At 40.7% G+C, this 22,053-nt stretch overlaps 1 protein-coding gene across 6 annotated transcripts in view; it reads right to left on the bottom strand.

Annotated features, from left to right (window-relative positions):
* Positions 1-22,053, bottom strand: part of TBCD (tubulin folding cofactor D) — a 156,424-nt gene that overhangs the window by 20,575 nt on the left and 113,796 nt on the right. For all 6 annotated transcript variants that reach the window (XM_053376121.1, XM_053376116.1, XM_053376120.1 and 3 more), the window contains exons 18-30: positions 20,353-20,438; positions 16,436-16,516; positions 14,932-15,005; positions 14,284-14,401; positions 13,347-13,407; positions 12,411-12,433; positions 10,384-10,415; positions 9,185-9,247; positions 8,311-8,387; positions 7,002-7,083; positions 4,200-4,318; positions 3,022-3,113; positions 1,575-1,715 (exon numbers count right to left, since the gene is read on the bottom strand). In XM_053376121.1, the coding sequence (XP_053232096.1) occupies positions 1,575-1,715; positions 3,022-3,113; positions 4,200-4,318; positions 7,002-7,083; positions 8,311-8,387; positions 9,185-9,247; positions 10,384-10,415; positions 12,411-12,433; positions 13,347-13,407; positions 14,284-14,401; positions 14,932-15,005; positions 16,436-16,516; positions 20,353-20,438 (1,049 nt within the window). The remainder of the gene's footprint in view (positions 1-1,574; positions 1,716-3,021; positions 3,114-4,199; positions 4,319-7,001; positions 7,084-8,310; positions 8,388-9,184; positions 9,248-10,383; positions 10,416-12,410; positions 12,434-13,346; positions 13,408-14,283; positions 14,402-14,931; positions 15,006-16,435; positions 16,517-20,352; positions 20,439-22,053) is intronic.

Genomic DNA, 22,053 nt, shown 5'->3' with positions numbered 1-22,053 from the left:
ATGGTTTGGCTGCAGCAAATGCATAGATAACTGAGGCAAGATATCTATCAAGCTGGTACACCACATGTGACCCTTCTAGACAGGGTCACATGTGGTGTACCAGCTGAATTTATCCTAGCCACAGCTGCCACCTGAGCTTCCTCAGTTGGTGACAAGCTCTGGATCATTACCGAACTGCTGGTGTGGTTCTTCAAGGGGAGTGCAAAACACCCAGAACTGTATATCCAGAGACAGCAGTTCTCCTACTCATACACCTTGGTTGTGCCTGGATTAAGCTTCAGCTTGTTCAGCCTCACCACATTAACTTCAATGTTTGGCTAGGAATTTTATAGGTGCTGCACTGTAGTTTTAAGACTGATGGTGACTGTAATGTTTTTATTAGTTTTTATTAGTATTCATTTGTATCCCACATTGAAACCTTGTGTTGAATATTTTAAATAAATACATTTTCTTGACGCTAAAATATAATCAAGAAGAATTTTAGATAGCTACATAGCTTATGTTTTCTAGGCACTGGGCACTTGACATGACGTTACACTAGTTATTCTTAGATTTAGGGCTCAAAGATGAAGACTTGAGTTTCTTACACTTGTTATGTGGTTGGAATGGAATGAAAGCACTAGTTAAAGGGTACAAAGTGTAACGATTTATCTTATTTATTTGTAATCCTGACTCAACACGATGTAACAGTGGGAGAGTGAACATTGCACACCAACCAACTGGAATTCTCACACGAAACTATCAAAAAAGGTTGAATTTTGAGAATTTTCTGGCAGAAAGGAGGTTGTTTATTAATGACATTTAAATCCATGGGCTTCAGTGCACCCAAGGCAGAGCTGGATTTATGCCATTGTGTTTATGTCAAATTAGCACTCTAGGGAATGTAGATAGTAGAGATAGCAATAGCTCATTTGCTTTTAAAATAATATGTGCAAATGCTTGCAAAAGGTAGCAACACATGAGAGAGCCCAACAGCTGGTACAACTGCGCCCTCTGCTGTCCAGTCACCAGCATGCGAGTTAAGCAGTCAATCGGAAGTGAATGCCCATCAATGGTATTCATGAGCCAGAAACTTAAGGTAAAGGTAAAGGTACCCCTGCCCGTACGGGCCAGTCTTGACAGACTCTAGGGTTGTGCGCCCATCTCACTTAAGAGGCTGGGGGCCAGCGCTGTCCGGAGACACTTCCGGGTCACGTGGCCAGAGCCAGAGCCGCACACGGAAACGCCGTTTACCTTCCCGCTAGTAAGCGGTCCCTATTTATCTACTTGCACCCGGGAGTGCTTTCGAACTGCTAGGTTGGCAGGCGCTGGGACCGAACAACAGGAGCGCACCCCGCCGCGGGGATTCGAACCGCCGACCTTTCGATTGGCAAGCCCTAGTAAAAGCCTTTAGCACACTTTTAGCATTTTCATTCTACAGGTTACATTTGTAGTTCAATAAGAGATTCCTCTGGGCAGGGTAGAACTGAAATGGCATCCTATTCCAGAATGCCTTGTAATATTTGCTGGGCTCTTTCTCTGAATCCTATCCACTTTTTGCCTTGATGGGACAATAAGCAAGAACAAAGCCTTACCATACTCCAACATCACCCCGACTATCCGTTGTGTAATCATTAAGACCATTCAGCAATATGGTGTAGATCTCCGTGACATTATTTCTGCATACAACTTCAGCTGGTGATCCTTCCCCTTTCACACCTACTGTTAGACAAACCCTGTAGGAAGAGGACGAGGACACACACACACACACACGACTCACGGATTAAAATTTATGCATTAATAGCAAACAAAACATATTTATGAAAGGTATCAATTATCAATGTTCATGAAATGTACTTTCTATGGATGTTATCCTAAAATTGTGCGCTTCTGGAAGTGCTCTACAAGCTTCCAACTCACAGGTGAGTTCCTGGCTCAGAGGGAACAAGTTTGATCTTCTGAGTGCAAGAGAGGGAAGGCGGTTGGTGGGTAAGGTCTTCGGGGAAAATGAAAGCAGCATCTTACTCCCAAGGGTGGCGGATCATCTGCTGTAACATGGACCTGGGGTATTATGGAAGGTGTCACTCTTAGGAAGAGGGAAATCTCTTAGAAGTGACTCATTCCTTGGGAGATGAAGAGCTATCCAACTGTGCTGAGGTTACTCCTCTGAGAAACAGGGACCCTAGTGGCAGGTCTGATTATCAGAGACATAGGTACCTGGGTTTCTGGTGGCCATGTAGATTACATGGCGACTCGCCACACAGAAAGCTTTGAGGGAGCCACATTCCAGCAACCCACAGGGCCAGGCACACCCATAATCAAACACACGTACACAGAGACACATAGGACCTAAGTGAGGTTTTCACAATAACCTTCTTCAGGCATTTCCAGTAAGGTGTGAGGAGGCAGTGGGGATAAACATGTTAGCTCCGCCTGCCTCAGCAAAAGTCTCTTCATCAGTCACCTTGGGGAAGGCAACCTTGTGCAGCAGGAAGCCTGAGGGAAGCTCATCACCTGTTTGAAAACCTTATGGTCCAAGTTTCTAAAATGCATGGGGAGCCCCCACAAGTACAGGAGAGCCTCCCTACTTCACATGGTCATTTCCCAGGAGTCAGAGGGCAGCAAGAACAGTGAAGAGGGTGCAGAGGTAGTGCACCCATCCCTACCGTGATGACTTAACCCTTCCTGGTACCACCTAAGGAGGGCTTGTGTGTTGCAATGGATTGGCTGCGAGCAATACAAATTACATGTGCGGCAGCCCAGTCCAGATTGGGACAACAGTGGTGGGGAAAGGGGCGAAAGCCCTTCTATCCCCACTAGGACCTGATCCAGAGTGGGCCTGAAATTTGCTGCTTTTCTGTTCCTTCCTGTGCCAGCAAAGAACTCAAGGTCATGTGGGTAAGGCCCCAGGAGCTAGACAAGGTTCCCTATTATCTGATATAGAAGGACAGAGTCTTAAAAACAAGGCCAACACTTTCCCCTCATTAATGGCACTCACATTACAGGGCAAATATAAAGCCATATACAAACTGTTGAACATACTTTGAAATAGCTTTTAGGCCATCTTTTCTGGATTCAGCAAAGCTCACATACTGAGGGGAAATGGTAGTGACTCCCTTTAAGCCGTCTAAAACCTGGAACAACACAATACAAAAACAGTATATGAGTATTGTACTCAGCTTGCTTGCGAGAAATTATCTAAAAAGCAGTAGAAGTTAAAGTGGCTACACACACACACTTACTTTGCACACTTGACATGAACACACAACCAGTAATCTTGTGTTTGCTGCCAGGCATCTAGCTCCATCCTAAATTCACCCTCTGTTTGTGTGACAGGTACAGGATACAAAGATTGTCCAATGCAAGCCTCCTGATACTCCTTCACTAACATGCTTTATCTGACAAGGAAGGATAGCCTTTCTATAAGGCAAAGGTGGAGAACTGGCCAGCCCTCCTCAGGCCATTTTGACAGCTGGGCAGGGCCACCCACCTGGCATCATATTCAAATGTATAGCCACAGCTAGAAAGGAAGAACAGAGAGTCACTCCCAATTCTTCCTTTGGAATGTGGTGCCACAGCTTCACCAGTACAACATCTAATGTCATATGACATCATAGGTGGGTGTGGCTTCACCAAAATGGCCTATGGGCCAAATGGGAAGGACTGCTGGCCCTCATGGAGGTTCCCCATCACTACTGTAAAGATAAAAAGCAAATTTGTCTCTTCCCACTTAACTCCTTCTCATAAGTGTGCATAACACTTGTTCTTTTCCCTGGCACAACTCTGAGGTTTGAATGTCTAACTATATATAAAAAATCTAAGCTTTTTATTGTTAGTTTTCCTGCTTCCCTTGCCATGGAAGAAAACAGTGACACCCCCAGGAAGAGTTGCCCTATGTGGGCTACTGAAGAGTGTTGCTGGAGAGCAATACATTAGAAGAGGAAACTATTTCCCCGCTCCACAATATGGCAATCGTTACCCTTTGCTCATTACTTGGTTGCCTTTTTTTGCCCTATTGTGAGCATGGTGTCTATCCCTCATCCCTTCAAAGAATCATTTCCATAAGAAACTAAGATTAAAACAGAAACCTTGACAGAGATTTGGTTATAAACCACCAGACACGGTCAGCAATACTGTATTGTTGTATGTTTCTTCATGATATTCCTTTAAGCACTTACAAAAAAATATGAAAAATATTAAATCCCCACTCTCTAACTCACCTCCTGAAGCTTGCCTTTTAAAAGAAACCTAGGAAGGGCACCTAAGGCTGATGAAAGGCCACACCGAGTCATTTCCTCATGGCTCTGAAGGCCTGAAATGTATTGATTCACCAGTTCATCTAGATAAATACAAGTCATAGTATCATTAATTAGAAATTGGCATGGGGTGGGGAATGGGGAGATTGCGCCAAAGTCCTAGAATATCTGCATAAATTATTTCCAGAGAGAGAGAAAAGGTGATTTCAAATTGCTGCAGTCATTGTCTAGTCATTCAAATGATTTACTATGGAATTTTTTTACTGTTAGGAAAGCAGGACAGTGTACTCAACATGACTGTGCAGGCCTAATTTTCTTCAAAGTTTCATCCTTTCACAACTGAATTGAAGGATGTGTTCTAAGGCAACAACGAGCATAAATCTACTGAAAGTTCCAGCCTTGCATCTCTTGAGGAAGATGCTTCACTGGATTCCAGGAAGTGGTTTCCATACGCTGGAACCTGGTAACAAGGTGACATTTCTGAAGGAATTTCTCTGCAGCACAGCTGTTGGAGGTAGTGCTTGATTTTTAAAGTGAGAGATGCCCACATTCGTTCCTGCCTGGAATTGCAACTAACACTGTTATCTGGAAATTATGTCGCTATGAAGGGGGTGGTTGTGATTAATCAATGCCGAAGGAAAGGAGTTCTGCAACAACTCAAATGCATTTACTTTTTATTATTATTGCTTTACACTGTCTGGGGTTGCCAAGCCCTGGTACTGATTGTAGAACCAAGCCCAATGACCCTGGCTCAAATTAAGACCACATTAAGATGGATTTTCTTAGCACATGCAGAGGCTTATTACTTCTTCTTAAATCAATTCATCAGTATGCTATACAGTGGTACCTCGGGTTAAGTACTTAATTCGTTCCGGAGGTCCATTCTTAACCTGAAACTGTTCTTAACCTGAAGCGCCACTTTAGCTAATGGGGCCTCCTGCTGCCGCCGCACAGCCGGAGCACGGTTTCTGTTCTCATCCTGAAGCAAAGTTCTTAACCTGAGGTACTATTTCTGGGTTAGCGGAGTCTGTAACCTGAAGCATATGTAACCTGAAGCGTATGTAACCCGAGGTACCACTGTATAAACTTTAAGATGCTCAGAGAAGTATAGAATGGGAAAATACACAAACACACACCTCAAAGAGGCTATTTCTGCGAACATCTGAGAAACAGCACAGGTATTTTAGATATCTCTAAACTATTTGTGCAAATATAAAACACTGAGGCCTGAAGCAACAAAGGCACCCTACTCTTGTCTATATGTCTTGTGAGAACATCCAAGATAATGAAATTTCATCAGCACTCATTTTAATTTCAAAGACACTTTGTTAGCAGCACAAGGAACCAAATTAAAAGGTTGCAGAAAACTCGGCATAGGCTGTTTCTTGATAAGTACCAACAGTGCCTATGGGACTATAAGATGGCACTAGTAAGAAAATGTAAATGTGATAACACAATGAAATACATGATCTCTAAACTGTTAATTTAACAGAAATAATGGCTACAAGCTAAAGCAAGTGTTGAAGAAAAATACAACAAATTACAGAGGGAAGAAACTGCTGGAAATGGGGAGAATGAAATTATGTATAAAAATATCACTACATATAAAAAAAATATATGATGTAGTGATAAAAATATCACTACATATAAAAAAGAAATCTGGGCATCTTCATTTCCATTGTAAAGCTTGTACTTTGAAGATGTAAGCTAGATCTTCAAGCTTTGACCAAAACCCAGAGCATCAAGCTCTGCAGGTAAATTATCATGCCCAACTGCGTACAAAAACTAACCATGTTTTCCTATGCTACTTATTCGGGTGGAGGCCCTGTAAATTCTTCCAAATTAGAGGATAGTAGTTGGAGTGTTGCTACCCACCAGCAATCTTACTCTTATTAATCCTATTTCCCTCCAATTGCATTCCTCTCCCTTTCAGGCGCTCTGCAGGGTAGGTTAAAAGAGAGAGAGAGAGAGAGAGAGAGAGAGAGAGAGAGAGAGAGAGAGAAATACAGAGGAAGTAGCACACTCTACATAAAGTGGTAGAAGGCTGTGCCTGGGTGCCATTTGCTGGATCATGCCTGCCGGCACCAGCTGTTTTATGCATTATGCCTTTTTCTACTTATGCATAAAAGGCTGTATTCAATGTAATGCTAATTAATGAATTCTGCCAGCACAAGGATTTCTGCTTGCACAATAAGGCCTTCTCCCTTCTCCGCAGCCCGCCCCTGCCCCAAAACTGTCCAAGGTGTTTCTTCAAGCTTCCAGAGCAGATAAGGAGGTTTCTGGATGTGTGCAGGGGGGAGAAGGGAGGAGTCCCATTGCATTAGCAGTATTATAGCACTTATGGAACACCCCAAATACCACCATAAAAGCTCTGATCTGCAAATTTTCTTCCCATGTTACAAAACTTTATTAACTCTAACTCCATTGTAGAGAAGTAAAATGGTAGTGAAGAGCTGATTCAGAAGTGCACACTTTCACTGCTTTAATTCAAGTGGCACTTTACTAGGCATACTACAAACAACATTGTCTCACACGTGTGCAAATCAGAATTCTTTCATTTCTCCAAAAGGGACAAGTAATGCTGCTGTCACCTCCAATTAAGTGCGCCTTAGAAGCCCACATAACTGGGCTGGTCCCAAGAAGTTGCTAACCACTGAGGTGTTTATTTAAGGACTAGTTCTGCTCCTGTAGGAAGTTTTCTAGCTAACAAGATCATCACAGGCTATCCCTTAATAAAGGCAAGAGACAAACATTATGAATCAGTACCTTGCTGAGCTGGATTTGCTCCCTCCTCTTCAATGTAGTAGTATTCATTACACAGAGCAGCTAATGCAGCGACTGCTGATTCCTAAGACAAAGGCAAAACTCTGTAACCATCAAAAGTTCTTTCCTTTCAACTATTGTAGGAAAACCCAATGAATAATCTCTATCCCTATGAATAATTTTACTGTAGTTTGCTATGGGCCCATTCATAAAACAGCTGAAGATAAGCTTTGCATTCCAAGCCAGGAGATTTTCAGTTCATGACTTGTTACTGTTTAGGAGATAAAATAACACTCCAAAGTATCTTGGATCACGTTCTCCATTCAGGGCTGTGTCTGAAGGCACAGTAACTAATAGCTCATGACTTATAAAACTGTTTTAAAGCTCATCAGTATAATTTTATGGAGGCTAAATTAACAACCCTGAACCTAATTCTAGTAGACTTAAATTAAAGAGTTGAACTTGCAACAGAATTTACTTGATGCTTACTCAACAATTTGTTCTAATTTAACTCAATTTAGCACAGGAATAGGGGCATGGTGTATATATTGCCTTCCATACCTTTAAAAGCAAACACTAGTCAAACCAGCAGAGGTTATTTAAGCTTTAAGCTTCATTGTATACTCGCACAATGATCCCTCTCCAGAATAGCCTATGGGGAGAGATGGCATTCTGGGCAGGGCTCATTAGGTTTGGGTGTGGCTGTATTACAGCCAGCTTCCTAAATGACTGTAGCTTTTGCCATGAGCTATGGAGCCTCTCCTCACTCCCACAGATAGGTAGGAAAGAGTGGACCATCATTTTATTTAAATGAGAAAAAACTATACAGTATCACGCAAAAGATTTTATCTTTCTGCACACGTCACTTATGATCAGGCAGTAAATTTACAACAACAACCACCCAAATGAATTTGACTAAAGAGTATCTCAATTTAAGAATGTGCTTGGTTTAATCTTTTCCTATGGAGTGGGGTAGAATTGCTGTCCCAAGCCTATTCAGTTCCATATAGAGTTCAAAGAGCAGTGCAACTTGAGTTGAGTTGCTGTCCTAAATTTCATTTAAGTGGTATCTATTTCCTCATTATAAATATAAAATTGATTACTTCAGGATGAAAATGAGGTTCTGTCCTTTCACAGACACAATTAATTTACACCACATAGAAATACAGGCCCAAAGTGCTCTTGTGTTCTGTTATATACAGCCCCTGGGTAATTTAAGAATACCTTGAGAGCAACTTTCATAATACGAAAACATTAATGTTTTCTTTTTTAACAAAACAAGCAACAACAATACAGATACGGAAAACTGTACCTTTACTTGTTGCTTTGCATTGCTTGAAACAAGGTGGAGACTTTTGAAACTGTCATTTATCAGCGACTGCCATTCAGCTAGAGGGACAGAAAGCATGTTTGATAATACACTAGTTACCTAAAATTAAACATACCAGTATTCATCACCTTTTAAAAAACAGCAACTTTTAATATATTCAAAGGTTCCAGAGTGTGTTCATAAAAACTCCAGCTGATCTCTGCAAATTTAAATGTGCATCCTTATGGATTTCTGTCCCCAAATTAAATGTTTTCAACTTTGTTTTCAATTTGCTTTTGAGATTAGTGCATCATCTATCACTGGGGTCCACAAAGGCCTTTTCCTGGCACCCAGGGTTCCCTTTCCCACTAAAACGAAGTTTGAGAGAAGCATTCTGTTATAGATGGAACATTCTGTTGAGTGGGGTAGAATTGCTGTCCCAAGTCTCCTACTGATGACATTACCCTATACAATTTCCTCCATGTGCTGCATCATTTCACAGAATCACAGAACTGTAGAGCTGGAAGGGACCATGAGGTTTATCTAGTCCAACTCTGTGCAATTCAGGAATACTTTGCCCAAAGTGGGGCTCAATTTGGCCAATTCTTTTCTGAATTAAACTGAATATGACAAACACAGTCATAGCATCATGATGCCAATGACAGCAGGAGGCAACAAGCAAAAATACTGGGTCATGAAAGGCATGTTAGGACATTCACAGCCCTAAAGAACATCTTGTGACGATAAGAAATAAGCATATCTCTGTGAGCCATATTCTTGGCAAGTGAAATCAAAAGGGCTGTGCATTTGAATGCAATTATAATCTTCAACAGACAAAAAGATAGAATAAATTTAAGACATCAAAAACATCACCTACCTATTATGGGATCTCCTCTAAAAGGCATTTTTGAAAGTGATAACTTTTCAATTAAAGCGCAGACTGGAAGAAAACGAAGAGAATACAATTTCTGAAAACAGCAGAGAACAATCCTGTGTCAAATATGGTCCTCTGAGTTCAGTGGATCTTGTACACACATATAATACAGACACAGGGTCAGAGCTCAAGCAAATGTAATAACAGGCATACTGGTATTGCTACACAGTAGATGTGTTGCACTGTGAATATGCACACTGATCAGCACAAAAAGTATTTTAACAGATATTCTAGCACAAGGTCTATACACTTTAGTGTAGCTAAAGTTACTCCCAACCTTACCAACTGAAGCATACAGAAATGGCACAGGCAAGTCCCAAATTAAGGCTCCCTAGGTTTCTGCATATAGTGCATCCAAGTACTCCTTGACTTAAAGTTAGTGTGGAACATTCTGCTTGTATAGAGCTTCTTCAAATGGAGCCCCTATGTGCAGGCTTCATGAGAACCCCTCTGAAAATCATTCTTTTTGAAGGGAGACGTCTGCATTCCTTGATACCAACAAGCAAGAAACCAAGTTTTAAGGTGGCTGCTAAAATGCCACCAAGGAGCACTACCAATATGGAACCTGGACCTTGGGTACAAATTGAAGGAAGGATTGGCAGCATGCCTGGTGAACCAGTGTAGCAGCTGAAAAAATGAGGGAGGTTCAAGATGCAAGATTTATTTCCAAAGTACATTTAAAAAAGGTAAAGGGACCCCTGACCATTAGGTCCAGTCGTGGCCGACTCGGGGGTTGCGGCGCTCATCTCGCTTTATTGGCCGAGGGAGCCGGCGTACAGCTTCCGGGTCATGTGGCCAGCATGACTAAGCCGCTTCTGGCGAACCAGAGCAGTGCACAGAAACGCCGTTTACCTTCCCGCCGGAGCAGTACCTATTTATCTACTTGCACTTTGACGTGCTTTCGAACTGCTAGGTTGGCAGGAGCAGGGACCGAGCATCGGGAGCTCACCCCGTCGCGGGGATTCGAACCGCTGACCTCCTGATCGGCAAGTCCTAGGCTCTGTGGTTTAACCCACAGCACCACCCGCGTCCCACAAAGTACATTTACTTATAGTCAAAAAACCAGAGAAATGCATAATACCACAGAATGCTATAGAATAAACATTTGGATTAAAAATGTGTGTGTGTGTCGTGTGACGTACCAGCTGGCCTCATTAGTTCTCCACCTAAACCCCTGAAAAAGGAAAAAGGAAAACGTATTGGCTGAAAATCTCAAATTACTATCATTATGAGGAATACAAAGGAAAGGAAAGGTAAAATTCTCTTTTCGGGCTTGTTAAGATTCAAAATCAAAAATAAATTTAACTCTTTTCATCACTTCATCTTGCTTCATGTAAAACCTTTTACATGATGTGGCAGTGCAGAGGAAGAGACAAAAGAGAGCAAGCTATCCTGTAAAATTCATCTGTCTCAAGACTTTGAAGTTACCGTAATCTCATAAATCCCACACGTGCTTTGTTTTGTGAAGTAATTCTTTGGTTTATCTAATATCCAAAATAAATTTATTTCATTGTACGGCCTTGTGCTCTTAACATTTTCATTGAGAGAGTATAGTGCTTCTTAATCCACTGCCTCTACACGATGCATTACACATGATCTATACAGATCATCACTCGGTAATGTGACTTCATTGCTGTTGCTGAAATCATTCATTTACGCAACAAACAGAAATCAAATTACTCTCTTCTGAGAAAGTGTTTCATATCACCCCTATTTCTGCAAAAGAAATCTTCATTCCAGAAACAGATAAAGAAAACCATGGGGGGGGGGAATGTTTTGTATGTCCTTCAACAGATGGCTGACGACACTTTCTCAAAATCCAAGAAACCACGTCTCAGCTGAGCACCTTCAGGGCACTTGATTGCTCTTCAGAAAACAAGTTCAGCTTGTTTAGCAGAGTGCTTGCCTATTAAAAGCTAAGTGGCTTGCTATTACAAAATGATCCAAAGCAGAATATTTTATATACCATTTAAAAGGTATTTTGATATCCTGAAACTATGTTAATATGCTCACAAGTGAATAACTCAATTATGCAAAGTACTACGTTGAAGAGAAACATGATGCTTGTTTGAAGTCTAATTGATAAGAAAGGCACTATTAAGAATCTAATGAAACCGATAAATGCAAGCTTGCATTTTGTGAGAAAAAGTCAAATTATACCCTAGCCTCACCCTGACATTAAAAGAATTTACAGAAAGTATAACAGCCAGTGTGATGCCTCTATAAATATGAACCTATTATGAACTAAGGCAGATTAACCAATGTGCCAAATGAAGAAAGCTGTCTCAAAGAATGGTTCGTATTTAATATAGTCATTTTGCTCCCAGAAATTCTGGTTCAGTCTTACATTTCAAAAACATGGAAATAAACATGTACTACACAGAAAGACAATTCAAAAGGTGCAGCTAAGCACACATCTGGTATATACTTTCCTCTCCCTTTCCAAACTCGGAATTGTTCTTAATAAAACAGCTGTGACATATATAATGGACCTGTATATAAGGGGGAGAAATTCTAAAAGTTTGAAAGTGTATCAGTTGTTTCCTGTCTCTACATCCTTTCCCAACAGACTCTCCAATTTTGAAGCATTAAGTCTGCCTCTAGGCTCTGTATTTTCAGTTCGCTTCATCGATGTTCCAAATTTTAAATGTTACAAAGTGAAGCATCAAGAGAAGGAGGCTTTAAATTATCACAGGAAACTTTTGGCTACTTCATGGACCAATGCCATGGTGTTTACTGTACAAGACAGAGTAAGGAAGGTGTTGGTTATAATTTTTTACCTTGCCTAGGGTGACAAAATACCTTGAGCTGGTCATGGTCTCAACATGGCACCCCTTGTCTGCCTGTTGCGCATCTCCTGAGATGCCAGAGAGCCTATGCAGGTTGCTATAAGACAGGGTCACACTTTCCACTGGGCTGTAATTATGTATGGGCATCATAAAAGAATTTGTAAGACAGGCTGCTCCGGTCATGCTCTCTATTCCAAGCAGCAAGTTCTGCTGTGGCCACATGCCAGCCAAGCTATGCTTACGCTTAGGAAACACAGCACACCCATGCACAGAGTCAGTATGAAAGTAGGCACCCAAGCTTTTTTGTAGACTGCGTATTTTATGAGGCTTTTTCTTTGTTCTTACAATTGAAACAATCTACTTGGCATTAATTCTCTTACCGATACAACTGACGACGGCAAAGCTGTAAGAGAAAACTGGTATTAGATATGGAATAAAGAAGTTCTATTTAGTTCAGTGAATCTCAAATTGCAAGTTATAGCCCACAGCTAGTTCCTGATGTGTTCCTGAGTGGACCACACAACAATGGGATTCTGGATCCCAAAAGGTTATGTAAATTTACCAATAGGTCCCATTTCAAAATGGCTGAGAAACACCAATTTAGTCAAAACTCCACCCCACAGAAATATGTTAGCTGTACACAGTATTTTTTTATAAGAGTACAAGGATTTTTTGCGACATAATTCGATATTGTTTCACTCATATTTGATCATACATATAGATTTTATCACTGATGGCTAACAAAATAGTATCTGTTTTCCTAATAAGAATATTAGTTATACTGTTACTGCCCAGGAAGCTCCAGTAATAGATCCCACGTACATACAATATTCTAAGTGTAGGGTAATTCTCTGCATGTTTATGTTGAAGAAGAAAATCCTATTCATTTCAAATCTCATACAGACTTTTGTACAGCACATTATGGAAAAAATTAAAATATATCTCCAGTCTGCATTACTGGTGAGCCACTTCTTCTGTGAGCCAAGGAAATCCATTGGTGCAGGCAGCAGATTGAGAGGAGCAACAGAACGTGCCACCTGCCAGTTTTTGCAGGGCTGGCTGCAGATAGTCTACCTCCCTACCACCATGCAGCTGTGCAGCTGCCATTGATCTGTCCTATCAGCCACAGCTGTCGGGCTATGGTCCACTTTGGGAAACTCCCTCAAACATTCAGTAAGCTGCATGAAGGTGGGCATGCCATCTAACAATGCACACACACCAAATAATTTTTACATTATCGATTTTAACAAAAGAAACTTTCCTATTTAAAGAGTGCAAAAACATTTTCTTTTTCATAAGACAGAATTTGTACCAACCTCCACATGAATCTGTTTAAGTCCTTCCAAGGCTTTTTCATCCAAATATGATGTAATGGATCTGCAAAGTTAAAAGCCACATCAGAGGAATACTATATGAGCTTCTTTCTGTCACATGTGAGGGAGTCCTAGAAACCTATCTGCCAGTGGCAAGGCATTAATTGGAAAGTATAGGTGCTTATTCTTCTCTCTGAAAATGAAGGTGTCAGCCAAACTTCGAAAGCCACCAGCGTTCCTGACAGATGTCACACAACCTTCCAAACCAACACTAAGTATTTCTTCCCATAATACCTGTGAGATCATCATGTATTGACTAGTAAGTTTATCTTAAGGTTACCAGATTATTTTCAATGAATCTGGTGACACTTTCCAACTTCAATGGATTTTGTATGGGGACTGATTTGTAAATCTGGGGACTGTCCCCGCGAAATGGGGACATCTGGTAACCTTAGTTTATCTAGTATTACCTGTTTCATAACCAAAGCTCTTGAATATATTTATAGCCATTAAAATATTAACAATTCTAGCTTTTAACTCCCTTCCTAGGTGAATTTATGTTTTCTTAGATCTCTTAGCTAATTCACTGAAATAAGTTCCAGCTAATTCACATTATCTTTCCGAGGCACATTAATGCACCCTGGTAAATGCCACCCACAGTGAAGAAAACCACTGATGTAGATAAGAAGAGTATGATGTTATTTTTTCTTCTTTAATGTTCTACTACCCTCGTTTTCTTTCTGATCATAGTAGTCCCTAGTATGCAGAGCTTAAATGCCAATATGAACTCTACCATAATGCATTGGGGGAAATGGTAGTCAACAAGAATTCATCTTTGTTCCAAGCCTTATTTATTTATTGACCCAATTTATAGACTGTGTTTCACTACAGTCTCAAAAATATGTATAAAAACAATGCAGTAATGATTTTGTCTTTTTACCTCTTATTTTCTTCTGCTAGTTTACTCAAGGCATGAGTGATCTCAGCACAGGCCAGAATTGCTCCATGGCGAGTATGAAGATCTGTGCCAATTGCCAATGGCAGCAGTTTTGGTAAAACTGCAAGAGATTAAACATGAATAACTTAGAAATTTAAAGACAAATAGACAAGAAATTGTCCCCTTCCAGTCTGAAGAATAGATGCTGGATCCCTAATAAAATGACAAAAAAGGAGTAATAGCTGTTGCTTACTATTCACGTTTGAGAATGCTATCTTGAATTCATTTTACATACATTGAGAAGTTTGCAAAAGTATGTAAATGACTAGCATTTGCAGTTCCCTGGTTTAATTTCCCAAAGAAATTAACACATTTCTTCATATGCTAAATACAAAATCTTTTCACAAGCCAAGCACATGTATTCTACTCTAATGCCACAAAAAGCCTGCAGTGTGTGAACATTACTCTTAAGACAATGAGTTCTGTATATACATTTAACCCATTATAGGATAAATTTCTCTCTCTGTTAGAGACACTTAATTACCTTGGTTGCTAGAAATATTCAGTTTGCTTCTCTATTAGGCACATAGGATTAAGGGCTTTTGCAGTAATGTTCTAGGTGCTTTAGATCATAAGCTTGTTTTCACTCACCTTCGTTTGCCATATATTCTGGAGCCTGTGGTGTGATGTTATGCAGAGCTTTGGTTGAAAGATCCCGAATAACACTGAAAGATTGAGAGATGGGGAGAGAATGAGGTGGAGGGTGGGAAGCATGCAGCAGATGTGCTTATAAGGCTGGCATGTGAACTAAAAACACCTAGTTCACGAGTAATGACATTTCCAGTGCTGCTGCTTCAAGCTAAAGGGAGGAACTTAAAACTGAAGCTGCTTTCAGGAACATAATCAATAAAAGTTCCTGTGTTGTTGTTTAGTTGTTAAGTCGTGTCCGACTCTTTGTGACCCCATGGACTAGAGCATGCCAGGCAAGTTCCTAGGAGGCAGCAAAGTTTCTGCCTCGAGATAATGGGCAGTGCTAACCCCACTGGGCGCCCAGGAGGCCAGAATGGGAAATAGTATGGCTTCCTACAACACGAATGAGCATTGGGTCCGCATGCTCCCTATCCCTCTCCTATTTCACTTGGCAAAGGAAGAGGCAGAACCTTCTGCTCCTGATTTTAAAGGAATCACAGTTCCCTGTGATATCGGAATTTAGGGAACTGTGATTTGCTTAAATCGGTGGTTTTCAACCAGTGTGCCGCAGCACCCTGGGGTGCCTTGAATGATGATCAGGGGTGCCACAGGCAACACTGGCCTCTGTCCTTCTTTCCTTCCCTCCCTCCTTTAATGCCTTCTTGCGTCTCTACCTCCCAAAGGCTTGCACAGCTGTTTGTTGCAGCAGCCCTGCTGCTGCCCCTGCTGCCTCTCAAGATAAGGTGCTGGCCTCATGTCCACCTCTAGCCAGCCTCCGTCTGGGGTCATTCTCTGCCCAGGCCCCTGTGGGGTGGCACGAGAACGCACCTCTCTTTGGGGAGGGCGGGCAGCTCAGACACCAGGGGTGGCAGTCATGGCTACCTGGAGGACTTCCAAGGAGAGGGGGGGAGGCTGAGGGAACACTCCACAAGGGAGGGTGTTTGAAAAAGGATGAGAGGCTGCCAGCTCTGCAGGCAAGGGGTGACATAACTGGGATCCAGAGCCCCACAGGGGTGCCGCAGAAAGAAGGTAGTTGGTCAAGCGAGTCATGGACTCCAAAAGGCTGAAAACCTCTGGCTTAAATGATAGAGAACAATTTAGGTTCACAAACTGTGGCTCCTCACGTGAGCAGGAGAGGAAAGGAAGATGTGTAAGCTCAAGGCTCACAATTGCTTGTTGACAGGGCAGGTAAGAATGGTTCCTCGCTGCATATGAACCACAGGCTTATTTCATTTCTTAGGGTCAAAACAACACATTTAAGTTCTTGTACTTATTCCAGTCTTAATAATTAATTTTCACTAGCACACCTGATTTTTATCAGATATAGCTGAAAGTCAACAAATGTTAGCAAATTGAACAAATTGAAAACAATAAAAGCAGTCTCACTACGAATCTAATTTAGAAATCAGCTATACTTTTCTGATCAAAATACCGAATCCCCACATATTAACATAATTAAACTTACGGATCCCAGTGGTTGATCTTCATGTTAACCAGGTGATCAATCATTGACTGTGTATACTCAGGAAACCCAGAGATATATACACTGAAAGGATGGTGGAAAACACAAAAATTAGAAACAGAAATTTGCTCCAAAAGTTATTTCAAAGTCAATTTCAACAAGAACCTAATAACCTCAAACTGTCCAAGGCTTACAAGTTAAGGAAGGAATTTAATAGACATATATGTGAAGTCAAGCTTGACACATAAAGCTTTTTATTTATGTTTGCCATCTCATCCCAAACATATACTAATATTCTGCTTTTAACCAACACAGCATTATGAAAGCCAATGCTGAAATTAAATGAGACCTTATTTAAGTCATGTAAACTTTATATTAAAAAGGCATGTAAGCAAAGGGGCTGGCTAAAATGAAGTGTGAATACATTTTTGTAGAGAAAGTATTAGCATCATGGCTATTGCTGGGGGGGATGTTTAATCAGGGAGGGAAATTAGTCATTTCTCTGGCTTATCTGGGGCACCTAACAGAGAACCTGGTATTTTTTGCTATTTTATTTCTACTGCTTAGTAAAATAAGGCTATTTCATTAGTCACAGTCAACATTATTAAGAACTGACCATCAAAAAAAAGAAAGTGAAAGAAAATAGAACCTTCTGCTCTCCTCCAAGAATGTATGTAAAAATGCTAACCAACTTAGATTTTTGAAAAGTTTAAATTAGCAAGATAAATCTCTATGGATAGAAATGAATCATTCCATTTATTAAACAGCACTATATAGAAAGAGTAAACTAAAAATCATGGATATTTTAAGGCCTGAAGGTTTGAAGGACCCCCAGTCTAACATTTTGTGCTAAGGCAGAACAACTTATCCTAGTAGCCCTGAAACATACTGTAAATAAGCCTGTATCAACCAAATTATCATGGCAGGGCTGCTTGTGTAGGGTTGCCATTTTCAAAAAGTAAAATTCCTGACACCCACAAGGTTGTTGAGCTTTTTTGGGGAACAAACCCAAATTGGGGAAACCCGCCCCCCCAATTACTGATTTTAAGCTTTTGGAGCTGTTTCTGCTGCTTTTTCCATTACGTTGCCATACACCCGGGTTTTCCCTGACATTTTGCAGACTAGGCAAAATTCCCCCGGCGCCATTTTTACACCTGAAAACCAGGACATGTCATACATGACGTATTGCAAGCCTATGCTTGTGCAACAAGAATCTGTGTAGTGAAACATACACAGTTCACAGATGCAAGAGAAGGGATAGCATACCTTACAGTAGGCCAAACCCTCTAAAATTACTGATTGTTTATGCGTCATGGAAAAAATTAATTTACAATCAAGGCCCTGATCAGTTTTCTCCATGGAATGGGACATTTGTACTTTAGTTAAAACCTAGTCAATCCTCCAATTATGACCTGTTCATCCGGTAACTCGAAAGTACATAAGAAAAATGGGAAAGAACTGCCTTCCGGACCCATCACATTTCCTTGTTTTTGTTTTGCTATAGAAAAGAGTTGGGAAATTGGCTGCGTGTAGGAGGAAGGTGTGTACCAAAAAAAGCAAAGACTAAAGGGAGGGTGGAGTGCCATGGAAGAGTGTGGGCTGAACACCTTAAGGATGAAAGGGACAATAAAAAAGGTAATTTAGAAACTGAGTAAGTAACAAAAACAAAGTATGCTCACACCGCAGATACCTAAACAAGCTACTTTCTTCAAGGCCTGCAAATTGCCAGCCTCCCTTCAGTTCACCATTACTTGACTTGTATTCAGTAAGCACATTCAATTCATATGGTTCTGCTGGCCTTAAGAATATTCTTCAAAGCTGATGCACAGGAAACATTTGGTTTATAATGATATGCATACTAAACACAGTGGGTTGGTAGAATTCTGGACTATACTACTTCAGACAGTAAGTGGGGGTTGTATTTTTTAACGCTCCCCCATGTTGCTTTTTCAAAATCCCTGCATGCAATGAACAAGCACAACCAGAAGGGGGCTACATTAATATTCTCCGTGTGTGTGTGTGTGTGTGTGTGTGTGTGTGTACACACTATACCAGGGGTAGGCAACCTAAGGCCCGGGGGCCAGATGTGCCCAATCGCCTTCTAAATCTGGCCCGTAGACAGTCCGGGAATCAGCGTGTTTTTACATGAGTAGAATGTGTCCTTTTGTGCTCCGTGGCGACCCGGAAGTAACGGAACGCGTTACTACCGGGTTTCGCCGCTTGTGCAGGCACTCAAAATGACGTCAAGCGCATGCGCAGAAGTGGCAAATTGCGACCCACACACACGCAGATGCGCAGACGCAGGTTGCGTTCTGCTCTAGATGCGAACAGGGCTCCGGAACGGATCCCGTTCGCATCCAGAGGTACCACTGGGGGGGGGAGAGGGGGGGGTCTTCTTACAGATCAGTAACTGGTTAAAGCACACTCGTTATAACTTGATTATTCTTGGAAGGAGTTCCTCCAAGGATCTGTATTGCAACTGGCACTTTTTCACTTGGTTCATATTTAGGGGTGAGCACTGAGATGGTGAGATTTGCTGGTGGCATAAAGTTATTCAGGGTGGTAAAAACAAAACAAGGTAAGTGAAGAGATCCAAAAGGACCTCTCTAAAAAAATCCCAGCTTCACATATACGAAGATGGTATCTGAAGTGGCAGTGACTGGGCAGGAAAGAGATCTTGGGGTTGTGATGGTCACTGTAGGAACAGATGCTAGACTAGATGGGCCTTTAGCCTGATGTAGCAGGGCTCTCATATTCTTACATTCTTAAGAAGTAAACAACACCATACACTGGCTATTCTCCTTGATCACATTCACTAGGAGTGACTTCTGCCAGTTTTGCAGAGGCATGAAAACTCCAGAAATGTCAAATGTCTTCCTTTCTGCCTAGATCCTAACACAGTCAAGCCATCCAAGGCATTCCCACCAAACCGAAAATCTGAGACCCCTGATGAAAATAAGCTCCATGCCAGAAGCACTAGGAACCTATCTGCAAAACACATCCCAGTATAGGTACTTAGCTAACAGCACTGATGAGCATACATCAAGGGAAGGAATCGCCAACCAAATTATGTAAACAGGACCCTATTTTCACCCCAGGTATTTATATTCACCACCATGACAAGGAAGCTTAGTACCAGTTAATACTCAAGGTAACGTTACCCCTCTTTGTTTTTGGAAACCCTCCCTCAGGTAATTGAGCCGTAAAAGACATCTACATAGAACCGAGTGTTCAGCTTGAGGACAACTAAGGTTGTCTCATCTACATTAAAGCTCCCTCTTATTTAGCATTGCCCACCATCTTATCCTTTCCCCCCAGGTTTTCCTTCCACACCATCATGTTACTTTTGTACTCAGTTCTTAATTAGGGTTTCAAGGTAACACACACCTAGGCAGTGCTTGCGATCCCACTTGAAGCCTCCACCCAAAGAGGCTAGTATAGTAACCTGAAAGGGCTCTGCTTGGCCCCTGGCCCCAATGTAGATTTACTGAGATAACTTAAGCAACATTTGTGTCCTGCTGCCAAGGACAACCACACAATCCAGGGCATCCCGCTGAAGAAGAAAAATTATCCCCCCCCACACACACTCAGTTTGGTGTAGGTAAATGCCCTATTTCTTGTAAAAGAAAAGGAAACACCATGTGACACCCTTAATAGTGCCTCTCCTATTAAACATAAAGAATCAGAGGGATATATATGGACTTCTACTTAAAATTATTTTACAAATAGTGAAGAACACAAGCACTTCCAATTTCACTCAGTCTCACATAGAACGTTGCAGAAACATATTGTTCACAATGTTCTCCAATTTCCCGTGCAACCATATGTAGAACAAGAAAGACTTTTTTAAAATCCAAAATTATCTGCGTGTCACCCATAAATTTAAGGTAGAGGAGGTGCTTACATTTAGAGACTCTTACCTTATATTGAGGAAACAATTCGCTCTGCTTCCAACAGCAAAATAATCAGCTGCAGTCAATATGTCAATCCCATGTGGGAAAGTACCCTATCAAAGTTAGAAGAGAAAATCACACGTAATCACATATAATCACAGTAGTAATACTGGGTAATGTTTCACTTAGGTAGACACAAGAATAATTCCCAAATGTTTTGTCCCATATTAGCATCACAAAAAAACAATGGAATCCAAACCAGGAAATATACAGATAAAATGGTGTGGCTACACAGACAGGATTTGGTTGAGCTTTCAGTACCTCCCACTGAGAGCTAGAACAAAGGCTGGGATCCAAAAGGCCAAACAATTATTATTATTATTATTATTATTATTATTATTATTATTATTATTATTATTATTATTATTACCCCACCCATCTGGCTAGGTTTCCCCATCCACTCTGGGCAGCTTACAGCATATATTAAAAATTGTAACACATCAGACATTAAAACTCTCCCGATACAGGGCTGCCATCACTAGGAATTTTCTTTTTTTAAAAAAAAAGATATTTATTGAAGTTTTACAAAAAGAAGAAAATTACAGAATAAAGAGAAAGCAAAAGAAAAAAAGAAAAAAATACAAAAATACAAAAAATACAAAAATACATAGAAAAAAAGATACAAAATACGGAAAAAGTGGATAGAAAAAATTAAAAACAAATCAATTTTTTCATATCTTAAATTTCGTTTGCTTATTTCCCTGACCTCCTCACACTTCCCTTTTTTGTATTCCCAATCACATGGTTAGTTCAGCAAATTCTTACCCTCTTTCATTTATCTTAACTCTATATCTCAACATATTATAACTATATATTTTCATCCGTTATCAATCCATTTTTACATATTCTTATTGACCTTGTTGCTAAGGCCGCTTAATTTCAATTCAACATCATTTTAACATTCATTAATTTTCCAATGTTTCTGCAAATAGTCTTTGAATTTCTTCCAATCTTCTTCCACCAACTCTTCTCCCTGGTCTCGGATTCTGCCAGTCATTTCTGCCAGTTCCATATAGTCCATCACCTTCATCTGCCACTCTTCCAGGGTGGGTAAATCTTGTGTCTTCCAATACTTTGCAATAAGTATTCTTGCTGCTGTTGTAGCATACATAAAGAAAGTTCTATCCTTCTTTGGCACCAATTGGCCGACTATGCCCAGGAGGAAGGCCTCTGGTTTCTTCAGGAAGGTATATTTAAATACCTTTTTCATTTCATTATAGATCATCTCCCAGAAAGCCTTAATCTTTGGGCACGTCCACCAAAGGTGAAAGAATGTACCTTCATTTTCTTTACATTTCCAACATTTATTATCGGGCAAATGATAGATTTTTGCAAGCTTGACTGGTGTCATGTACTACCTGTATATCATTTTCATAATATTCTCTCTTAAGGCATTACATGCCATAAATTTCATACCTGTGGTCCACAACTGTTCCCAGTCAGCAAACATAATGTTATGTCCAACATCTTGTGCCCATTTAATCATAGCAGATTTAACCGTTTCATCCTGAGTATTCCATTTCAACAGCAAGTTATACATTCTTGAAAGTATCTTAGTTTTGGGATCTAGCAGTTCTGTTTCCAATTTTGATTTTTCCACCTGGAAGCCAATTTTTTTGTCCAAATTGTAAGCCTCCCTTATTTGATAATAATGAAGCCAATCTCACA

The sequence above is a fragment of the Podarcis raffonei genome, chromosome 2 (assembly GCF_027172205.1).
Source record: "Podarcis raffonei isolate rPodRaf1 chromosome 2, rPodRaf1.pri, whole genome shotgun sequence".
Classification (NCBI taxonomy): domain Eukaryota; kingdom Metazoa; phylum Chordata; class Lepidosauria; order Squamata; family Lacertidae; genus Podarcis; species Podarcis raffonei.
Note: the sequence above shows the minus strand (reverse complement) of the source record. Positions and strands in the feature narration are given on the sequence as shown.